At 40.2% G+C, this 24,174-nt stretch overlaps 1 protein-coding gene and 1 non-coding gene across 2 annotated transcripts; both read right to left on the reverse strand.

Annotated features, from left to right (window-relative positions):
* Nucleotides 1-2,537: 2,537 nt before the first annotated feature.
* On the reverse strand, nucleotides 2,538-2,645 carry LOC112746388 (small nucleolar RNA R71). The gene has a single exon (XR_003174274.1). It is a non-coding gene; the product is annotated as a small nucleolar RNA R71 (small nucleolar RNA).
* Nucleotides 2,646-20,941: 18,296 nt separating this feature from the next.
* On the reverse strand, nucleotides 20,942-21,790 carry LOC140178656 (uncharacterized). The gene has a single exon (XM_072215866.1). It carries the CDS (start codon nucleotides 21,788-21,790, stop codon nucleotides 20,942-20,944), a length of 849 nt encoding a protein of 282 aa, XP_072071967.1.
* Nucleotides 21,791-24,174: the final 2,384 nt, after the last annotated feature.

The following is a 24,174-nucleotide window of genomic DNA, read 5'->3' on the forward strand; positions in this document are numbered from 1 at the left end:
CTTACTCACGTAAGGTTTATTACTTGGACGACCCAGTGCACTTGCTGGTTAGTTGTGCGAAGTTGTGAAGTTATGTTTGGACCGTGGTATTGTGCACCAGTTGTTGGCACCATTGCCAGGGAGAGAACGAACAACAAATTTTACAACCTCTGAGTAACAATTTCGCCTACCAAGTTTTTGGCGCCGTTGCCGGGGATTGTTCGAGTTTGGACAACTGACGGTTCATCTTGTTGCTCAAATTAGGTGATTCTCTTTTTATTTTCTTTTCAAAAAAGCTTTCAAAATTCTTTCAAAAATTTTTCTTTATTTTCGTTTTTCAAAAAAATTATTTTCGAAAAAAAAAATTTTAATTATTCTATGGCTTCAAAATTTTCAAGAATGAATTCTAGAGTTTCATGGTAACATGTTGAATCCTATCTGGCTGTAAAGCCATATTCAAACTGCTTTGGGATTGGTCTTCAACTAATCACCACAATGCATGTAATTCCATCCTAAAGCTGACTGGCTATTAAGCCATGTCCAACCCTTTGATTGGAGCTTTGGGCTAATATTGAAAGATTCCTGGAATTCTTCTTAAAGATTTTGGAATTCTTCTTTTCTTTTTCACATTAATTTTTGAAAAATCCAAAAAAATCATAAAATCATAAAAATAAAAAAATATTTTGTGTCTCTTGTTTAAGTCTTGAGTCAATTTCAAGTTTGGTGTCAATTACATTTTTTCTAAAAATTCTTTGCATTTTTTCGAAATTCATGCATTCATGGTATTCTTCATGATCTTCAAGTTGTTCTTGGCCATTCTCCTTGTTTGATTTTCATATTTTCTTGTTTTGTTTCTTTTCTTGTTTTTCATATGCATTTTTTGTTTGTTAGAGTCCAAGCATTAAAGATTTCTAAGTTTGGTATCTTGCATGTTTTCTTTGCGTCAAAAATTTTTCAAAAATAAGTTCTTGATGTTCATCTTGACATTCAAAGTGTTCTTGGTGTTCATCTTGACATTCATAGTGTTCTTGCATGCATCATGTGTTTTGATTCATAATTTTCATGTTGTGAGTCAATTTTTTTTGTTTTTCTCTTTCATCATTAAAAATTCAAAAATAAAAAAAAATTATCTTTCCTTTTTTCTCTCATAAATTTCGAAAATTTGGATTGACTTTTTCAAAAATTTTTAAAATTCAACTGTTTCTTATGAGTCAAATCAAATTTTCAATTTAAAAATCTTATCTTTTTCAAAATCTTTTTCAAAAATCAAATCTTTTTCATTTTTCTTATTTATTTTCGAAAATTTTAAAAATATTTTTTTTAAAATCTTTTTCTTAATTTTACATCATATTTTCGAAAATATCATCAACAATTAATGTTTTGATTCAAAAATTTCAAGTTTGTTACTTACTTGTTAAGAAAGATTCAAACTTTAAGTTCTAGAATCGTATCTTGTGATTTCTTGTGAATCAAGTCATTAATTGTGATTTTAAAAATTAAATCTTTTTCAAAACTAATTTCAATCATATCTTTTCAAAAATATCTTTTATCTTATCTTTTTCAAATATCTTTTCTAACTTCTTCTCTTTTAAAAATTGATTTTCAAAATTTGTTTCAACTAACTAATTAACTTTTTGTTTGTTTCTTATCTCTTTCAAAACTACCTAACTAACTATCCCTCTCTAATTTTCGAAAATACCTCCCTCTTTTTCAAAAAAATTCTTTTTAATTAATTAATTGTTTCAATTTTTAATTTTAATTTTAATTTTATCTTAATTTTCGAAAATCATTAACCCTTTTTCAAAATTTATTTTCGAAATTTCCCTCTCCCTCATCTTCTTCTATTTATTTAATAACTTACTAACACTTCTCTTCATCTCATATCTCTGCTCTCCTCACCCTTCTGTTTGGATTCTCCTTTCTTTTCTCTTCTACTCTTCTTTTCTTCTACTCACAACAAGGGAACCTCTATACTGTGGTAAAAAGGATCCCTATTATTATTTTTCTGTTCCCTTCTTTTTCATATGAGCAGGAGCAAGGACAAGAATATTCTTGTTAAAGCAGACCCTGAACCTGAAAGGACTCTGAAGAAGAAACTAAGAAAAGCTAAAATACAACAATCCAGAGACAACCTTACAGGAATTTTTGAACAGCAAGAGGAGATGGCAGCCGAAAATAATAATAATGCAAGGAGGATGCTTGGTGACTTTACTGCACCTAATTCCAATTTACATGGAAGAAGCATCTCCATCCCTACCATTGGAGCAAACAATTTTGAGCTTAAGCCTCAACTAGTTTCTCTGATGCAACAAAACTGCAAGTTTCATGGACTTCCATCTGAAGATCCTTTTCAGTGCTTAACTGAATTCTTACAGATATGTGATACTGTTAAGACTAATGGAGTAGATCTTGAAGTCTACAGGCTCATGTTTTTCCCTTTTGCTGTAAGAGACAGAGCTAGAATATGGTTGGACTCTCAACCTAAGGATAGCCTGAACTCTTGGGATAAGCTGGTCAAGGCTTTCTTAGCAAAGTTCTTTCCTCCTCAAAAGCTGAGTAAGCTTAGAGTGGATGTTCAAACCTTCAGACAGAAAGAAGGTGAATCCCTCTATGAAGCTTGGGAGAGATACAAGGAACTGACCAAAAAGTGTCCTTCTGACATGCTTTCAGAATGGACCATCCTGGATATATTCTATGATGGTCTGTCTGAATTAGCTAAGATGTCATTGGATACTTCTGCAGGTGGATCCATTCACCTAAAGAAAACGCCTGTAGAAGCTCAAGAACTCATTGACATGGTTGCTAATAACCAGTTTATGTACACTTCTGAGAGGAATCCTGTGAGTAATGGGACGCCTCAGAAGAAGGGAGTTCTTGAAATTGATACTCTGAATGCCATATTGGCTCAGAACAAAATATTGACTCAACAAGTCAATATGATTTCTCAGAGTCTGAATGGAATGCAAGCTGCATCCAACAGTACTCAAGAGGCATCTTTTGAAGAAGAAGCTTATGATCCTGAAAACCCTGCAATAGCAGAGGCGAATTACATGGGTGAACCCTATGAAAACACTTATAATCTCTCATGGAGAAATCACCCAAATTTCTCATGGAAGGATCAACAAAAGCCTCAACAAGGCTTTAATAATGGTGGAAGAAACAGGTTTAGCAATAGCAAGCCTTTTCCATCATCCACTCAGCAACAAACAGAGAACTCTGAACAAAGTACCTCTAATTTAGCAAACTTAGTCTCTGATCTATCTAAGGTCACTCTGAGTTTCATGAATGAAACAAGGTCCTCCATTAGAAATTTGGAGGCACAAGTGGGCCAGCTGAGTAAGAAGATCACTGAAACCCCTCCTAGTGCTATCCCAAGCAATACAGAAGAAAATCCAAAAGCAGAGTGCAAGGCCATTGAATTGACCATCATGGCCAAACCCACAAGAGAGGAGGAGGACATGAATCCCAAGGAGGAATACCTCCTGGGACGTCCAGTGATCAATAAGGAGTTTCCCTCTGAGAAACCAAATGAATCTGAAACTCATCTAGAGACCATAGAGATTCCATTGAACCTCCTTATGCCATTCATGAGCTCTGAAGAGTATTCTTCTTCTGAAGAAAATGAAGATGTTACTGAAGAGCAAGTTGCCAAGTTCCTTAGTGCAATCATGAAGCTGAATACCAATTTATTTGGTAATGAGACTTGAGGAGATGAACCTCCCCTGTTCACCAATGAACTAAATGCATTGGATCAACTAAGATTGCCTCAGAAGAAACAGGATCCTGGAAAGTTCCTAATACCTTGTACCATAGGCACCATAACCTTTGAGAAGACTCTATGTGACCTTGGGTCAGGAATAAACCTCATGCCACTCTCTGTAATGGAGAAACTTGGAATCTTTGAGGTACAAGCTGCTAAAATATTATTAGAGATGGCAGACAATTCCAGAAGACAGGCTTATGGACAAGTAGAGGACATATTAGTAAAGGTTGAAGGCTTTTACATCCTTGCTGATTTCATAATCCTAGATACTGGAAAGGATGAGGATGAATCCATCATCCTTGGAAGACCCTTCCTAGCCACAGCAAGAGCTGTGATTGATGTTAACAGAGGTGAACTAGTCCTTCAATCGAATGAGGACTCCCTTGAGTTTAAAACTCAAAGACATCCTTCTGTAAACAGGGAAAAGAGGCACAGTAAGCTTCTCTCAAAACAGAGTCAACCAGAGCCCCCACAGTCAAACTCTAAGTTTGGTGTTGGGAGGCCACAACCAAACTCTAAGTTTGGTGTTGAACTCCCATATCCAAACTCTAAGCTTGGTGTTGGGGAGTCTCAACAATGCTCTGAACATCTGTGAGGCTCCATGAGAGCCCACTGTCAAGCTATTGACATTAAAGAAGCGCTTGTTGGGAGGCAACCCAATTTTTATTTATCTAATTTTATTTTTATTTTCATTGTTCTTTCATGTTTTATTAGGTTCATGATCTTGTGGAGTCACAAAATAAATGCAAAAATTAAAAACAGAATCAAAAACAGCAGAAGAAAAATCACACCCTGGAGGAAGGACTTACTGGCGTTTAAACGCCAGTAAGGAGCATCTGGATGGCGTTCAACGCCAGAACAGAGCATGGATCTGGCGTTGAACGCCCAAAACAAGCAGCATCCTGGCATTCAGACGCCAGGAATGCACACTAAGGAAAGCTGGCGCTGAACGCCAGAAACAAGCATAGAACTGGCGTTCAACGCCAGAAACATGCTGCATCTGGGCGCTGAACGCCCAGAACAAACATCAATTCGGCGTTTAAACGCCAGAATTGCATGCAAAGGCATTTTACATGCCTAATTGGTGCAGGGATGTAATTCCTTGACACCTCAGGATCTGTGGACCCCACAGGATCATCTCAGCATCTGTGGACCCCAGAGGATCCCCACCTACCTCTACTCATACTCTTCCCTCTTCTCAATGTTCATCCTCTCTTCCCAATAAACACCCTTTCCCAAAACCCTTCACTAATCACCTCAAGCTCTCTTCCCTATTACCTATTCACCACTCACATCCACCCACTCTTCCCCATAAACCTACTTCATACACCCCACCTACCTTCAAAATTCAAAATCACTTTCCCACCCAAACCCACCCTAAATGGCCGAACCTAACCCCTCTCCCTTCACTATATAAACCCCTCCATTCTTCTTCAATTTCACACAACACAACCCCTCCTCCTCTTCTTGGCCGAAACACATCTCTCTCTCCCTCTCCTCCATTTCTTCTTCTTCTTCATCTATTCTTTCTTCTCTTGCTCGAGGGCGAGCAATATTCTAAGTTTGGTGTGGTAAAAGCATAAAGCTTTTTATTTTTCCATAACCATTGATGGCACCTAAGGCTAGAGAAACCTCTAGAAAGAGAAAAGAGAAGACAAAAGCTTTCACCTCCGAGTCATAGGAGATGGAGAGATTCATCTCAAGGGTCTATAGCTCAGTGGTAGAACATTTGACTACAAATCAAGAGATCCCTGAGATACCTCAGGGGATACATTTTTCTCCACACAATTATAGGGAGCAACTAAGGGTGGAACATCAAGTGCACTCCATCATACTCCATAAAATTAGAGAAGATCAAAGAGCAATGAGGGAGGAGCAACAAAGACAAGAAAGAGACATAGAAGAGCTCAAGGACATCATTGGTTCCTCAAGAAGGAAACGCCACCATCACTAAGGTGGACTCATTCCTTGTTCTTACATTCTCTGTTTTTCGTTTTCTCTATGTTAAGTATTTATCTGTGTTTGTGTCTTTATTACATGATCATTAGTATTTAGTAACTTTGTCTTAAAGTTATGAATGTCCTATGAATCCATCATCTCTCTTAAATGAAAAATGTTTTAATTCAAAAGAATAAGAAGTACATGAGTTTCAAATTTATCCTTGAACTTAGTTTAATTATATTGATGTGGTGACAATACTTTTTATTTTCTGAATGAATGCTTGAACAGTGCATATATCTTTTGAAGTTGTTGTTTAAGAATGTTAAATATGTTGGCTCTTGAAAGAATGATGACAAGGAGACATGTTATTTGATAATCTGAAAAATCATAAAAATGATTCTTGAAGCAAGAAAAAGCAGTGAATACAAAAGCTTGCAGAAAAAAATAGAAAAAAATAAAAATAGCGAAAAAAAATATAGAAAAAGAAAAAGCAAGCAGAAAAAGCCAAAAGCTCTTAAAACCAAAAGGCAAGAGCAAAAAGCCAATAACCCTTAAAACCAAGAGGCAAGGGTAAATAAAAAGGATCCCAAGGCTTTGAGCATCAATGGATAGGAGGGCCTAAAGGAATAAAATCCTGGCCTAAGTGGCTAAACCAAGCTGTCTCTAACCATGTGCTTGTGGCGTGAAGGTGTCAAGTGAAAACTTGAGACTGAGCGGTTAAAGTCAAGGTCCAAAGTAAAAAAAAAAAAGAGTGTGCTTAAGAACCCTGGACACCTCTAATTGGGGACTTTAGCAAAGCTGAGTCACAATCTGAAAAGGTTCACCCAATTATGTGTCTGTGGCATTTATGTATCTGGTGGTAATACTGGAAAACAAAGTGCTTAGGGCCACGGCCTAGACTCATAAAGTAGCTGTGTTCAAGAATCAACATACTGAACTAGGAGAATCACTAACACTATCTGAACTCTGAGTTCCTATAGATGTCAATCATTCTGAACATCAATGGATAAAGTGAGATGCCAAAACTATTCAAGAGGCAAAAAGCTACAAGTCCCGCTCATCTGATTGGAGCTATGTTTCATTGATAGTTTGGAATTTATAGTATATTTTCTTCTTTTTATCCTATTTGATTTTCAGTTGCTTGGGGACAAGCAACAATTTAAGTTTGGTGTTGTGATGAGCGGATAATTTATATGCTTTTTGGCATTGTTTTTAGTATGTTTTTAGTAGGATCTAGTTACTTTTAGGGATGTTTTTATTAGTTTTTATGTTAAATTCACATTTCTGGACTTTACTATGAGTTTTTGTATTTTTCTGTGATTTCAGGTATTTTCTGGCTGAAATTGAGGGACTCGAGCAAAAATCAGAATCAGAGGTTGAAGAAGGACTGCTGATGCTGTTGGATTCTGACCTCCCTACACTCAAAGTGGATTTTCTGGAGCTACAGTACTCAAAATGGCGCGCTTCCAATTGCATTGGAAAGTAGACATCTAGGGCTTTCCAGCAATATATAATAGTCCATACTTTGGCCGAGTTTAGACGATGTAAAAGGGCGTTAAACGCAAGTTCTACGCTGCAGTCTGGAGTTAAACGCCAGAAACATGTCACGAACCAGAGTTGAACGCCAAAAACACGTTACAACTTGGCGTTCAACTCCAAAAGAAGCCTCTGCACGTGTAAACTTCAAGCTCAGCCCAAGCACACACCAAGTGGGCCCCGGAAGTGGATTTATGCATCAATTACTTACTTCTGGAAATCCTAGTAACTAGTTTAGTATAAATAAGACTTTTTACTATTGTATTTACTTCTTCGGATCCTCTTGGGACATCTAGTTCTTAGATCATGGGGGCTGGCCATTCGGCCATGCCTGAACTTTTCACTTATGTATTTTCAAACGGTAGAGTTTCTGCACTCCATAGATTAAGGTGTAGAGCTCTGTTGTTCCTCATGATTTAATGCAAAGTACTACTATTTTCTATTCAATTCAACTTATTCCGCTTCTAAGATATCCATTCGCACCCAAGAACATGATGAATGTGATGATCATGTGACGCTCATCATCATTCTCACTTATGAACGCGTGCCTGACAAACACTTCCGTTCTACATGTAACCAAGCTAGAATGATTATCTCTTAGATATCTAATACAGGGGACCGAGTCCGAGTTATTAATATCTTCGTGGTATAAGTTAGAACCCATGGATGGCCATTCCTGAGATCCGGAAAGTCTAAACCTTGTCTGTGGTATTCCGAGTAGGATCTGGGAAGGGATGGCTGTGACGAACTTCAAACTCGCGAGTGCTGGGCGTAGTGACAGACGCAAAAGGATAGTAAATCATATTCCAGTATGATCGAGAACCTCTAGATGATTAGCCATGCCGTGACAGAGCATTTGGACCATTTTCACAGAGAGGATGGGATGTAGCCATTGACAATGGTGATGCCCTTACAGAAAGCTTGCCATGGAAAGGAGTAAGACTGATTGGATGAAGACAGCGGGAAAGCAGAGATTCAGAGGAACGAAAGCATCTCTATACGCTTATCTAAAATTCTCACTAATGAATTACATAAGTATTTCTATCTTTATTTTCTGTTTATTTATTATTACTATTCGAAAACTCCATAACCATTTGATATCCGCCTGACTGAGATTAACAAGATGACCATAGCTTGCTTCATACCAACAATCTCCGTGGGATCGACCCTTACTCACGTAAGGTTTATTACTTGGACGACCCAGTACACTTGCTGGTTAGTTGTGCGAAGTTGTGAAGTTATGTTTGGACCGTGGTATTGTGCACCAGTTGTTGGCGCCATTGCCAGGGAGAGAACGAACAACAAATTTTGCAACCTCTGAGTAATAATTTCGCATACCAGATCTTAATTACATGGTAGCTACAACATGCAAATGAGAAAACAGTAGAAGTACATGGCAAATCAAAAGTGCAAAAATTTGCAAAAATAGGGAAGAGAGTGTGGGTAAGGAGAGATAATATAAATTCATGTCAATGTAAAAGTAATACAGGTATAAAAGATTGGCATTGATATAAATAATATTACCTAACCAGAATAAAACAAGTCACTAAGCACCTAAAATAATTCAAGAGAAGATGCAACAGTTAAATAAGAAAATCAACACCAAAGGAGAAATAATGAATTTAGAAAAGAAAAGAAAAATATGCACTAAATTAAAATGTAATGAATGAAATATGCAAATAAATTATGTAAAATAGAATGAAGGTGAAAAGGAATGAGAAGTGAAAGAAATAAAGTAAGAAAGAAAGAAGAAAAGATAGAAGAAATTAGGATTAGAAAAGAAAAGAGAAGATAATTGGCGCTGATTTGGATGAGTTGTGCGGCGCAGGCGACGCGGACGCGTGAGTGACGCGGTCGCGTGGTGCTCGATAAGGTCAGGTGACGCGGATGCGTGTGTCACGCGATCGCGTGGCCTGATTTGTGCGATTGGCACGAGTGCAGCCTCGCGTTCGCGCAACTCTCTGTTTGAAACTCTTTTTGCCAAATTTTTGGGTGACGCGGTCGTGTGGTTGACGCGATCGCGTGGATGGCCATTTTTGGAAAACGATGCGGACGCGTGGAGCACGTGTTCGCGTGGTAAGGCTTGCGCTTCCAGCACCGTTCCAGCCCCATTCCAGCCTAACTTGCTGCCAAACACCCCTTTACGTCGATTTGACAGAGCCACGCGTTCGCGTGGGTGACGCGGGCGCGTGGGAGGCATTTTTCCCACATGACGTGGACACGTCAGCGATGCGGTCGCGTGGATAAATTTGTGCCAAAGGCATGCCTCCAGCCACGCTCTCGCGTGACTCTCTATTCAATTTTCTTTTCTTCCCAATGCACTGGCGACGCAGACGCGTCAGTGACGCTGCCGCGTCGCGTGCGTGCTTTCTTTTTTTTATATGCATGAAAAATGCAGAATGCAATGCTAATATGAATATTATGCAAAAATCCAGGTTCAATACAATAAAATAAAATAAAACTCGAAAACAAATAAAACTAAATAAAAAAATGAGAAAGGAACGATCATACCATGGTGGGTTGTCTCCCACCTAGCACTTTTAGTTAAAGTCCTTAAGTTGGACATTTGGTGAGCTCCCTGTTATGGTGGCTTGTGCTTGAACTCATCCAGGAATCTCCACCAATGCTTGTGATTCCAATGGCCTTCGAGATCCCAAACTAGGCGTAGAAAGTCTTCAAGCAGATTAAAGCAAGTGACAAGGCCCCAAGAGTGTTGATTGCTAGGCTGAATTCCGGGGTCTCAAACCTTGCTTTTGCACTCGTCTTCTTGTTGATCATCATGATTCTATTCGGGTGGCAGGTAATTGAAATTCTCACTGAGACATCCAAACAGCTTCCTAGACCCATTCAGTTGATCTTTACACCAAGCCTTGCATTTAAACTTTGAGCACACAACCATGTTGAACCTTGCTTGACAACTCCAACCACAAACCATCTTCCTTTTACTCTTAATGCCACAAAGAGCTCTAAGTTGACCATCCGTCTCCAGTAGCCCATATTCAAGTGGAATTAGAAAGCTAAGAGATATGAATTTTACCCACTTGAATATTGTGAAGGATGATGGCAACTTAGGTAGAGAGGTTTCCAGCAACTTTGGAAAAGTGATATCAAGCTCTACTCCCTTGAGTTCTTCCTTGACAACTTCCACCTCTTTGCAAGCTTCTTCTTCTTCTTTAATCTCCATCTCTTGATCAACCTCTTCAAAGTCTTTAGCCATGATATGCCTTGGAGGTTGTACACCCTCTTCAACATCAATTTCAAATGTCTTTGAAGGAGGCTTGATAACTTGACTTTCCTATGGAGGTTCTGCATCTCCTAAATCTTCAACCATGTCTTCCTCTGCAACTATTATGGCTTCCTCCACTTGTTTCAATACAAAGCCATGTTCGTCATTGTCCACCGAAGTTTCTAGGGTCTCCTTCATGCTACGTTCTTCTTTTGATTCTCCACATGCAGCCATGGGAGTACTTTGAGTACTCAGATGTCGGGAAGCTATTATATTCACTACCTCGGTTAAGGCAGTAGTGAGTTCCAGTACGCTCCTTTGCATCCTCACTTGCCCTTGAAGAATAACACGAAGGTTGTCATTTATTGGAGATTGGGGTGGATATGAGGGTTCATTGATTGGGAGAGAGGGTTCATAATAAGAATGTGGTTCTTCTTGGTAAGGATATGGAGATGGTGAATATTGAGGTGGTGGTTCTTGGGAGTAATTGGGTTGGTATTGGGGTGGTTCTATGTATGGTTTATTTGGCTCATAAGGTGGTTGGTATGGTGGATACGAGTTAGGGTCATATGGAGGTGAATGGTGGAAAGGGGCTTGTGAGTATGGTGGTCCAAAGTCATGTTGTGGAGGGGGTTCATAATCATATGGTGGGCCTTGTTGGTAATTACAAGGGGGTCCACCATATTCATCATCTTGGTACACTCCCTAGAATGGCTCTTGATCAGATCCTCGTGGCTCCCTCCATCTCTGATTGTTTTGACCTTGATGCATGTTCCTGTTATAATTTTCATTCCTTGCAACAACATTGGGACCAAACTCAAAGCGAGAGGGGTGAGATCTCATAATAGCAAATAAAAATTAAAACGAACATAAAAACAAATTTAAATTAAAAGGTTATTTAAATTTTGAATTTGAAAATTAAATTTTGAAATTTGAAATTTTGAAATTTGAATTTTGAAATTTGAATTTTAAATTTTTGAATTTTGAAATTTAAAATTTGAAAATTTTTAAATTTGAATTTTGAAAATTTTTAAATTTAGATTTTGAAATTTTATTTTTGAAATAAGATAAGATAAGATAAAAATTTTAAAATAAAAATCTGAAATTTTTTTATAACTAAATAAAAACTAATAACCTCTTAATTTACAAAAAAGCAAAAATAAAAACAAAAATAAAAACAAATAAACAAGCAAAAAGCAAATATTTACAATAACCAATAATAAGGCACACGTTTGCAATTCCCTGGCAACGGCGCCATTTTGAAGAGAGAACTTTTGCGTGGTCTAGAAATTAGCAGATAAATCCTCGTTGCAGGTATAGCTTCTAAACCAACAAAAGTCCTTTCTTACAAACGTTTTGGTTGTCACAAGTAACAAACCCCTTTAAAATTGATAACTGAAGTATTCAAACCTCGGGTCGTCTTCTCAAGGAATTGCAGGGAGGTATGTTCTTATTATTGGTTATGAGTTTTGTAAATTGGGGGTTTTTGAAATAAGGAGCAAGTAATTTAAATGACAAGAAAAATAAATTAATAATAATAAAATCTCTTGGCAAGGTATAAGAATTTGGAATTTCTATCCTAGTTATCCTTATCAGATGTTATGAGAATTGGGTTTTAATCCCACTTAGTTAAGTCAAGTGGACTAATTAGCTTGATCCTCAAGTCCTAGTCAATCCCTGTGGGAAGACTAGCTTTAGAGCGATCTAGATCAATTAGGAATCTGCCAATTTCAACCACTGCTGAGTTTGACAATTCAAGTGTTACCAATTACTTAACCAAAGCCAAAAGGAAGAAAATATCTAAATTAAATTAAAAGCATTCATAAATAGAATAAAACAATCATAAACTGAAATACCTCAAAATATATTAAATAAAACATTCAAATCTTAACATGGGAAGGTTCATAAGCTAAATTGGAACATTAACAAGTAAGAGAATTGGAATAATTAAAAATAGAAGAGAGACATTAATTAAAGGAAAATATTGGACCTGGTATTGAAGCAATAAAATTAAAAGGAATCCTAATCCTAAATCCTAAGAGAGAGGAGAGAACCTCTCTCTCTAAAAACAACATCTAAATCCTAAAATTGTGTATTATGAGCTTATTATTATGAATGAATGGATTCTCCCACTTTATAGCCTTTAATCTGTGTTTTCTGGGCCGCAAATTGGGTCAAAAATAGCCCAGAAATTGCTGGAGAAGAAATCTACCACACTGATTTTCGGCACTGCGACGCGTCCGTGTGGAGCACGCGTTCGCATCGCCTAGCATCAGGGAAACTATGGCATATTATATATCAAATTTAAGCCCTGAACGTTAGCTTTCCAACGCAACTAGAACCGCGTCGTTTGGATCTCTGTAGCTCAAGTTATGACTGTTTTAGTGCGAGAGGGTCAGGCTGACAGCTTTGCAGTTCCTTCAACTTCTTGTATTCCTTCCACTTTCGCATGCTTCCTTTCCATCCTCCAAGCTATTCCTACCCTGTAATCTCTGAAAACACTTAACACACATATCAAGGCATCTAATGGTAATAAGAGAGGATTAATATTAGCAAATATAAGGCCAAGGAAGCATGTTTTCAATCATAGCACAAAATCAGGAAGAAAAAAGTAAAACCATGCAAATAGTATGAATAAGTGGGTAAAGAGTTGATAAAATCCACTCAATTGAGCACAAGATAAACCATAAAATAGTGGTTTATCACTAGCCATAACGGGTACTTGACTTCTCTTATGAATCTTGCCTCTAGTAAAGCTTGTACTTGCTCTTCCACAGCTTGGGATCGTTCTGGTCCGAGCTTTCTTCGTCTCTGTTGTACCGGCCGAGATCCTGGGTAGACCGCCAACTTGTGGCACATTAATTTGGGGTCTATGCCTAGCATGTCTGCAGCCTTTCATGCAAAGAGGTCGACATTATCTCATAAGAACTGTACGAGTGATTCTTTTATGTCTCCTTTTAGGCTCGAACTAATATTGGTTGTTTTGTCCGGGATGTCTCCGATCTGGACTTTCTCTATTTCACCTTCAAGTTGTGGGTGGAGTTCTTCCCGCGTCTAAACTCCACCGAGTTCGATTGTGTGGAATTCTTCTCCTCTTCCTCTGAGGTTTAGACTTTCGTTGTAACAGCGGCGCGCCATCTTTTGGTCTGCTTTTATTGTAGCTATCCCTTCTGTAGTTGGGAATTTCATGCACAGATGTGGAGTCGAGACTATTGCGCCAAGCTGATTCAATGTTGTCCGGCCTATTAAGGCGTTGTAGGCTGAACTCACGTCGACCACGATGTAGTCTATCTTGAGTGTTCTTGACTGGTTTCCTTTTCCGAAGGTTGTGTGTAGTGAGATGTATCCAAGTGGTTGAACTGGGGTGTCTCCCAGTCTGAACAGGTTGTTTGGGTATGCTCTAAGTTCTTTTTCTTCCAGGCCGAGCTTGTCGAAGGCAGTTTTGAACAAGATGTCGGTGGAGCTCCCTTGGTCTATTAATGTGCGGTGGAGATTTGCGTTTGCCAATATAATAGTGATGACCATGGGATCGTCATGTCCTGAGATGATACCGGCTGCGTCCACTTTGGTGAAAGTAATTGCGGGGATGTCGGGTGCTTCCTCCTTCCCCTCGACATGATATACTTCTTTAAGATATCTTTTGCGAGATGATTTGGAGATTCCTCCTCCCGCAAATCCACCGTGTATCATGTGGACATGTCTTTCTGGTGTACGAGGTGATCGCTCGGTTCGTCTGACATCTTCGTCCCTTCTTCTTTTTCTTTGTTCACCGTCTCGGGTGGCCAGGTACCGATCTAATTTTCCTTCTCTTACTAGTTTTTCTATGACGTTCTTTAAGTCAAAACATTCGTTGGTAGAATGCCCACGGATTCGATAGTATTCGCAATATTCAATCCGATTTCCTCCTCATTTTTTGCCTTTGAGTGGTTGAGCTGTGGGTATTTTTTTCAATGTGGCAGACTTCTCTGTAGACATCCACAAGGGACACCCGAAGAGGGGTGTAATTGTGATATTTTTTTATTTTCTCCCCATGTCGATCTTCCTTCTTTCTGGATTCCTTATCCCGGGAGGGGTAGGTGAACCCGGATTTTGAGGTCTCTCCTAGTCGGGAGTTTTCCTCCATGTTGATGTACTTCTCTGCTCGTTCTTGTACTTTGTTCAGAGATTCGGGGTGTTTTTTCGATATAGATTGGCTAAAAGGTCCCTCTCGTAAGCCATTGATGATGCCCATAATGGCGGCCTCTGTTGGTAGGCTTTGTATGTCCAGGCATGTTTTTTTGAATCTTTCCATGTAGTTACGAAGACTTTCCCGATCTCCTTGTTTGATTCCTAATAGACTTGGGGCGTGCTTAGCCTTATCTTTTTGGATGGAGAATTTGGCCAGAAATTTCTTAGCTAAGTCGTCGAAGCTCGAGATGGACCTAGGAGGTAGATTGTCGAACCATCTGATTGCTGTCTTTGTTAAGGTAGTCGGAAAGGCTTTGCAGCAAACTGCATCTGAGGCGTCGGTGAGGTACATTCTACTTCTGAAATTGCTGAGATGATGACCGGGATCTGTAGTGCCATCATATAAAGGCATATCCGAGAGTTTAAAGTCTTTAGGGATTTTGGTCTTCATGATCTCCCTAGTGAATGGATCTTGATCCTTGCAAGAGCTGTCCTCCTGGATGGATCGAGTAGCTTTGGTTTTGAGATTGGCTTCAAGTTTTAGAAGTTTATCTTCTAATTCTCGGCATCGCCTTATCTCCCTTTGTAGATCCTTCCCAGCTTCTCGCTGATGTTGGGCTTCTTTTTTAAGTTGTTTTAAGTGATCTTGAAGTGCCTCCATGGCTCCCACAGTCGATGAATCGTTGTTTTTATTAGGTTGAGGAATATCGTTTGGTGTAGTGTCTGCGTTCTTATGCGGCGTTCTATCTTCCAGATCCGAATCGTGGTTGTTGTCATGGTCGTCCGCCATGGTGATGGGATGACTTCCAGGTCCCCGGCAACGGCGCCAATGTTCCGAGGGTTACCTGAAACTGTAGATCGATCTCGGTCGAAATCTTCTATGCTGATCGGAGATGATGGGTCCTACTGTAAGTGGAGGCCGGAGCTATCGTATCCGACTTGTTGAGCTTGGCTGCACTGCTGATCCTTCGCCATCGGAGGGTGGGGGGTACCTGCAAGGGACTCCGATGCTTAAGTTAGCAAGGGTATTAAGCAGGTTTTTTTGTAGAATCAGAGTATGAGTTATACCTAGGTGCTCCAGTGTATTTATAATGGTCGTGGGTTGACCTTCTTAGGTAAGATAAGTTAGTTATCTTATCTTATCTTATCTTTGGGTGAGGTCAGCTTATCTTTAAGAGAACTGCCTTTATCTCTATAGGCTTGGACTGCCTTTGGATATGGGTCGTGTTCCTCTATTTGGGCCCTTTACTGGGCTTTCCTGGTGATGAGCGGATAATTTATACGCTTTTTGACATTGTTTTTAGTATGTTTTTAGTAGGATCTAGTTACTTTTAGGGATGTTTTTAATAGATTTTGTGTTAAATTCACATTTCTGGACTTTACTATGAGTTTGTGTGTTTTTCTGTGATTTCAGGTATTTTCTGGCTGAAATTGAGGGACTTGAGCAGAAATCAGATTCAGAGGTTGAAAAAGGACTGCTGATGCTGTTGGATTCTGACCTCCCTGCACTCAAAGTGGATTTTCTGGAGCTATAGAACTCGAAATAGCGCGCTTCCAATTGCGTTGGAAAGTAGACATCCAGGGCTTTCCAGCAATATATAATAGTCCATACTTTGGCCAAGAATAGACAACGTAAACTGGCGTTCAACGCCAGCTCTCTGCCCAAATCTGGCGTCCAGCGCCAGAAAAGGATCCAAAACCAGAGTTGAACGCCCAAACTGGCACAAAAACTGGCGTTCAACTCCACAAATGGCCTCTGCACGTGCTACACTTAAGCTCAGCCCAAACACACACCAAGTGGGCCCCGGAAGTGGATTTATGCATCAATTACTTACTCATGTAAACCCTAGTAGCTAGTTTATTATAAATAGGACCTATTACTATTGTATTAGGCATCTTTGGATTACCTTATGATCCTTTGATCACGTTTTAGGGGGCTGGCCATCTCGGCCATGCCTGGACCTTCACTTATGTATTTTCAACGGTAGAGTTTCTACACTCCATAGATTAAGGTGTAGAGCTCTGCTGTTCCTCAAAGATTAATGCAAAGTACTACTGTTTTCTATTCAATTCTTCTTATTTCTCTTCTAAGATATCCATTCACACCCAAGAACGTGATGAAGGTGATGATTATGTGTGACGCTCATCATCCTTCTCCCTTATGAACGCGTGCCTGACAAACACTTCTGTTCTACATGAAATAAGCTAGAATGAGTATCTCTTAGATCTCCTAACCAGAATCTTCGTGGCGTAAGCTAGAATGATGGCGGAATTCAAGAGAATCCGGAAGGTCTAAACCTTGTCTGTGGTATTCCGAGTAGGATTCAATGATTGAATGACTGTGACGAGCTCCTAACTCGCGATTGCAGGGCGTTAGTGACAGACGCAAAAGGATAGTAAATCCTATTCCAGCATGATCGAGAACCGACAGATGAATAGCCATGCCGTGACAGGGTGCGTGAGCATATTATTCACTGAGAGGATAAGATGAAGCCATTGGCAAGGGTGATGCCTCCAGACGATTAGCCGTGCCGTGACAGGGCATTGGATCATTTTCCCGAGAGACGACCGAAAGTAGCCATTGACATTGGTGATGTATCACATAAAGCCAGCCATGGAAAGGAGTAAGACTGATTGGATGAAGATAGCAGGAAAGTAGAGGTTCAGAGGAACGAAAAGCATCTCCATTCGCTTATCTGAAATTCCTACCAATGATTTACATAAGTATCTCTATCCCTATTTTATTATATAATATTCGAAAACACCATTATCACTTTATATCTGCCTGACTGAGATTTACAAGGTGACCATAGCTTGCTTCATACTAACAATCTCCGTGGGATTCGACCCTTACTCACGTAAGGTATTACTTGGACGACCCAGTGCACTTGCTGGTTAGTTGTATCGAAGTTGTGACAGACAATAAAACTAGATCAGAGTACCAGGCCTTTGAAGCCATGGATATGTATCACAATTTCGTGCACCACCTGGCAATTTGGCCGATCTCTTTGAGAAGAGGTCGGATAGTCGGACCTGAAGAGGTCGGTCGCCTTGTCGCTAAACATCCCGGGTCGGACAGCTTGACCCAGGGTATGAACAAGTGGTGTATAATTTTCTGGTCTAAAATACTTCTCATTATATATGGTCTCTAAAACAATTGCTTTGAGTAATGCTACACATCTAAATTTTTCTATAAACTAAGTCTAACCAAATTACACAATAAGACTTGGAATAATACTAGCTATAGCTGATTTTTGTTATGTTAGACCAACTTAATTAGATTTAATTAACAAAAAGACTTGGATGTGTAATATTATTCATTTTTATATACATTTAATAAATAAGAGAATTGCTTTCAAAAAATAAATAAATAAGAGAATAGAGTAAGAAGTGAAACATTTCATATCTCGAAGTGCCATTAAAATGCAGTATAGCAAAGTTCATATAATCCAATTTTTTTTTAAACGAAAGAAGCTCAACACAAAAGTAGAGCGAGAAAGCTAGAACATAAACACAGCATAACTTTAGACACCTAGTAATTCTAACGTCAACAGCTTATCCTAATGTCATCTCCGGCATTGCCATCAACAACAAATGGGATCCTTGTACCTCCACTCCTTGTAGTGAAGTATAGTCATGTTGAAGATTTCTTTAGCACCTTTTCATATGTTCTGAAACAACCTCCTCTTCCTTTCCAACCTGACGTTCCATACAAACCGAGAAGAAACTTATGAACCATTTTTTACGCTCCTCCTTCCTACTTGTAACACCTGTCCTGCTTTGAAAGCGTTCCTTTAAAGAACCTGGACAAGACTATTGTCTGCCAAAATCAGATAACCAAGCACACCACACCTGCCAAGTAAATTCACAGCCAAAAAACAAGTGGTGAACATATTCAACATCCTTATTACATAATACACACAAGTTATCACCAAGATTAATAATTTCGAGTCAACCCAATCTTTTCTTTGTATTCACCCTGCCTAACAAGACAAACTAGGCAAACAGCTCTACTCTTGGAGGGACTAACCCTTTCCAAAGAGTCTTAGTAAAACTATAGCTGGTTACGTCATCCGGAAGCGTTTCCGCCTATAGCATCTGCACAAAAAATTTAGTAGGAAAAACACCTTGTCTGTCATACTTCCAAACAACTCTATCCTCTCTATCAGCAGCTAGTTTAACCGGCCTCAAAGTGTCGTGTAGCTGATTCACAAGTTCCAACTCCCATTAGAATAACTCACGCCTCAATTGGAAGTTCCATATCCACTCTAAGCCATCCTAGAACCCACACGCCCCTATGACAGAGCCTTTATAAATTGAAACTAAGAAGTGCCTTGGAAACCTGTCCTTTAGAGGACCACAACATAGCCAAACATCTTTCCAAAAAAGAGTTCTTCTACCATCACCAACCTCCATAAATAAGCCAGTTATGATCTTGTCTCTTATACCTTGCTCCTTAATCTGTAATTGGCAAATATCCTTCCATAGACCCCTCTAGTAAGGAGAGCCTGGGTAGACAACAGTTCATTAGGGGAGAGGTTATTACAAGAGCATACCACCTTCTTCCACAAAGGACAATCCTCCTTTGAAAACCTCCACCACCACTTAAACAAGAGCGCATTGTTATGAACCATCACATTTCCGACTCCTAACCCCGTAGCTTCTTTGGAGCTTGGACCACTTCCTATCTTACCAAGGTCATACTATGCCTTCCATCCTCCTTACTCCATAAAAACCTTCTCTGTAACGAAATCATTTTCTCTGCCACTACCTTCGGCATCTTATATAAGCTTAAATAATAAACTGGCAAGCTATTTAAAACTACTTTGATGAGCACCAACTTCCCTGCTTTGTTTAGGACCTTCGATTTCCATGAGCTGAGCTTCTCCTCCACTTTATCTATAACTGGCTTCCAAGTCATGAACAATCGCGGGTTAGCTCCTAGAGGAATTCCAAGGTATCTAACTGGCAAACTAGCTTCCTTGCACCCCAGCAAGCTGCACATCCTTCGAACCCACAGTTGTTTACAAATGATTGGGATCAAGCTGGATTTATCAAAATTTATACTCAGTCCCGACATCAACTCGAAACATCGTAGGAGCCTCTTGTAGTTCTTGATAGTCTCCTCCTCCGGCGGGCAGAATAACACTGTGTCATCGGCAAATTGGAGATGTGACAATTCAATATTATCTCTCCCAACAGATAAAGGAGATATACGGCCATTTCTAGCTGCCTCTCCAATCATTCTATGCAGGACATCAACAACTAGTACGAACAAGAATGGAGATAGAGGATTACCTTATCTCAGACTTCTTTCCATCTTAAATGGCTTTGTTGGTGAGCCATTTATCATCACCGACATAGAAGATGTGCCTACACACTCCATAACCCACTCCCTCCACCTTTGTCCAAAATCCATTTTCTGCATAACCATGTCCACAAACCTCCACTTGACCCTATCATAAGCCTTTTGGAAGTCCAGTTTGATTATTGCTACTTCCTTTTTTCTTATTTTAATCCAGTGTACAGTTTCACATGCAATAAGAGCTCCATCATGTATTTTTCGCCCCTTGACAAATGCACTTTGAGTCTCTCCAACTAGACCTGGCATGACTGATCTCATCCTCTTTACCAATCACCTTGTATACACAACCAACCATGCTAATTGGTCGCAAATCCTTAATTTCCTTAGCCTCAATGAACTTTGGTGCTAGTGCAACCCATGTGATATTAGAGTCTGTCGGTAACCTGGATGTCTAAAAGAACCCCATCACAGCTGCTGTGAACTCAGCCCCAATCTCGTCCCAGCACTTCTTAATAAAATTCATATTGTACCCGTCACTTCCAAGCACCCTTGATGATTCACAGTCCCACACTGCCTCTCTGATCTCCGCCACCGACGGCAACACCTCTAAACTCGCAGCATGTTCTTCAGCTATCATATCTACCAGCCCATCCCTGAACTCCACTGTAGGAGACTCCTCCTGATGATATAATTTCTTGTAAAACTCTCTTACAGCTACTTTTATTCTAGCTTGATTTCTTACCACCCTTCCATTAATAACCAACGCATCAATCTTGTTATTCCTCCTTCTTGTTGAAGCTATGTTGTGGAAGTACCTGGTGTTTTTGTCCATGTCCTTCACGAGAAGGGATCTCGACATCTGTTTTCAATGCAGTTCTTTTCTCACATACCACTTCTGACAACAGATCACTAACGCCTTTCTTCTTGCCTCAATCGTTCCATCATACACCCATTGCTAACCATGTCATCTACCTTCTTGATCTCTTCCTCAAACTTCATAATTTTCTTATTCATGTCGCCAAAGTTATCCCTGTGCCATCTCCCCAACCGTCAAGGCCTTCAATTTATCTGTGAACTGTATCTCCCCTAACCCCCTCCATTCCTCTTTAACCATTCTCAAAAAGCCTTCATGTGTGAACCATGAGTCAAGGCTCCGGAACGGTCTAGGTCCACATCTCCACCTAGTATCTTCCACTATCATCGGGCAATAGTCTGACAACCCTCTTGGTCCTCCTCTCAAGCGAACCTCTGGGAATTCCTCAACCCATTCCAGAATGAGTAGAACTCTATCAATCCGACTGCATGAACAACCTCTAAACCAAGTGAACTTACAGTCATTGAGCGCTAAGTCCACCAAGTGCATATCCTGTATCAAATTCTTGAATTCTTCCACAAATATTGTTAAGCTAGTAGTACCTTTTCTTTCCTCTACATGAACAATCTCGTTAAAGTCTCCCATGAAGCAACATGGGACCTGGCATAATCCAGCTGTATAGCTCAACTCCTCCCACACAACAAGTTTTTCATCTCTAGTATGAACACCATAAACCAGGAAAAAAGCACAGTTAAAACTATTCTTTAATATGACCCCTTCCACACACAACCACCTCTGCCCTTTATAGAAATTACTCATTTTAAAGATCGTTTCATCCCATATTATCAACAAACCACCCGATGCACCATCAGATTCAACATATTCCCATCCTGCGCTATCACACCCCCAAATTCTAGCTACATCAAATTTTGTTACTACATGTCTTTTGGTCTCAATCAAACCTAACATATTCAATCTATATTTTTGCTTTAAGTCCTTAATCATTCTCAACTTCCCATGCCCCCTCAACCCCCTAACATTCCAGGAACTAAAGATCATTTTAAAAGATTGTTACACACCTTATTTTAATTCTTAGGTCTGCATCGTCTTGCCTTCTCCTTTTGTTTCGCCAGCCTTCTTTTCCGAGCAATTTTTCATTTTGTGCTTGGAGGATAGCCATGATATCGTCTTCTTCATTGTACAAAACTGCACCGGACTCCACTGCTATTTCTCATGTCCTCTTGTTTTCCAGCATTTGCTCTTCAAAGGTTGCACTCTGATTGTCACCCATATCCCCGTCGTTTTCATCTCCGACTTTCCCTATTTGAGTACTTCCAACTCCATCTCCCCCCTTCACCATCGTTCTCTGACATACCTTCGATTCGTCACTTACCTTTACAGCATCAACATCCTCAAGTTTATTGTTTGCCCAGTTCTTGTCTTCAGTTTCACTTACAGTGTTGTTATCCTCATTTGAATCATTATACCCATCAACATCCCCAAAATTTCCATCGTCATTAAGCTCCCCACTTCCACCATTTTTACCACCCACAACTCCATTGTCACCATAGCCATTTTCCGTCCGGAACCCTAAGTTGTCAGCCCCCTCAAACCCTCCAGACCTTCCATCGTCCGACTCTTCAGGAACCGCCGCCGCAACAACACTCCCAACCACCCCCGTGTCACAGCATCCACCATCCTTGACCGGCGCCCAGGCTGGCACGCCAGTCACCACTGTCCCACAATTTTCGAGCCCATGACTCCCGCGGTTCAGCCATTGATTCCCTGCGCCAGTTCGCCGTGCTCGTGCAACCTAGGACAACACAACGCCCCCTCCTTCAGTCAAGCTTACTCCTTGTGATGCACGCTGGATGGGTCGACTGCTCGTTTGGTTACAGCACTCTTCAAGGCAAGATATTCCACCCGACCCGCTTCTGCGCCCAGTTTGCCTGCCCCAGCACCCCTCTGCGTTGATCCAGATGAGCCAAGCGGGCCCAACTGCAGTGTGCAGCCCATAGTAGGATAGCTAGCTATAATGGGCCCTGTTTTATTTTCTATTAAGCTAGCGTTTATTCTTCTCCCCATTGTGGATATCTACTTTTTAATGAAACTTTTATGATTTACATTTATTGAATTTCTCATTCTTAGATTTATTTTGTGATTATCATCATTTTGGAATGTGATTATGTTTTAAAAATATTCATAAAATAAAACAGGTTACCATAGATAAGTTATGGCCACGGTTTTAAGGAGGGGTGACCATAGATAAGCTATGGCCACGGTGAAAACAGTGACTATAGATAAGGTTACGGTCACGGTTTTAAGGCGGGTGACCATAGACGCTATGGTCACGGTTTAAGGAGGGGTGACCATAGGGGCTATGGTCACGGCTAAAACTGTGACCATAGATAAGGTTATGGTCACGGTTTTTAGGAGGGGTGACCATAGAGGCTATGGTCACGGTTTTAGGTGGAGTGACCATAGAGGCTATGGTCACGGCCAAAACCGTGACCATAGATAAGGCTATGGTCACGGTTTTGAGAAGAGGTGACTATAGAGGCTATGGTCACGGAACCGTGACCATAGGTCTATGGCCACGAAAGAATAGGTCACGGCGAAAAGATCGTGACCATAGGTCAAAAACCGTGACCATAGACCTATGGTCACCCTTTTCACTAGCTTACCGTGACCATAGACCTTTTTTTTGTAGTGATAGCCCATAATTCGAACAACCAAAAGCCCATGATACCATTTCATCTTTTTTTTTGAAATCAAACAGCTCAACACAATAGAAGTGGAGCGACCAACCAAGTTACATAAACTAAAAAAAAACAAAAGGACCTACCAAATATAACAACACAAATCCGACCCCATGTCATCTCCGGCATAGCCATCAACAACTAAAGGGATCCCCACCGCTCCACTCGTTAGTACTACTCGAAGACATGTTGATGATTTCTTCAACTCCTTTGCTTGTGTGCTGAAAAATCCGTCTATTTCTTTCCAACCATAAGTTCCAGACGATCGCGCAAAAGCACCTCAACCGGTGATTACGCTCTTCCATCCTCCTCGGTTCTTCTGTCCAACTAAGAAAGTGTTCTTTCATCGATCCTGGGTAAGACCACCGTTGGCCAAAAGCTGAAATCCAAGCACTCCACACCTGCCATGCAAATATGCATCCTAGAAACAAGTGATGTACATCCTCCACCCCGTTGTTACAGAGAACACAAGTAACATCTTCATGACTGATGATTCCAAACTGGCTCAACCTGTCCTTTGTATTCACTCTTCCTATCAGAGCAAACCAGACAAACAGCTCCACTCTAGGCGGGACCAGCCCCTTCCAAATAGTCCTGGTGAAGCTGTAACTGATTACCTCCTCTGGGATCAATTCTTCCTGCATCACCTGTACAAATGAGTTAGTTGTAAAAATACCTCGCCTA

Source organism: Arachis hypogaea, chromosome 14, assembly GCF_003086295.3.
Source record: "Arachis hypogaea cultivar Tifrunner chromosome 14, arahy.Tifrunner.gnm2.J5K5, whole genome shotgun sequence".
Lineage (NCBI taxonomy): Eukaryota > Viridiplantae > Streptophyta > Magnoliopsida > Fabales > Fabaceae > Arachis > Arachis hypogaea.

Bases quoted from the DNA above. Each gene is read 5' to 3' on its own strand.
- LOC140178656 (XM_072215866.1), bottom strand. From the start codon at position 21,790: ATGATCTTTAGTTCCTGGAATGTTAGGGGGTTGAGGGGGCATGGGAAG.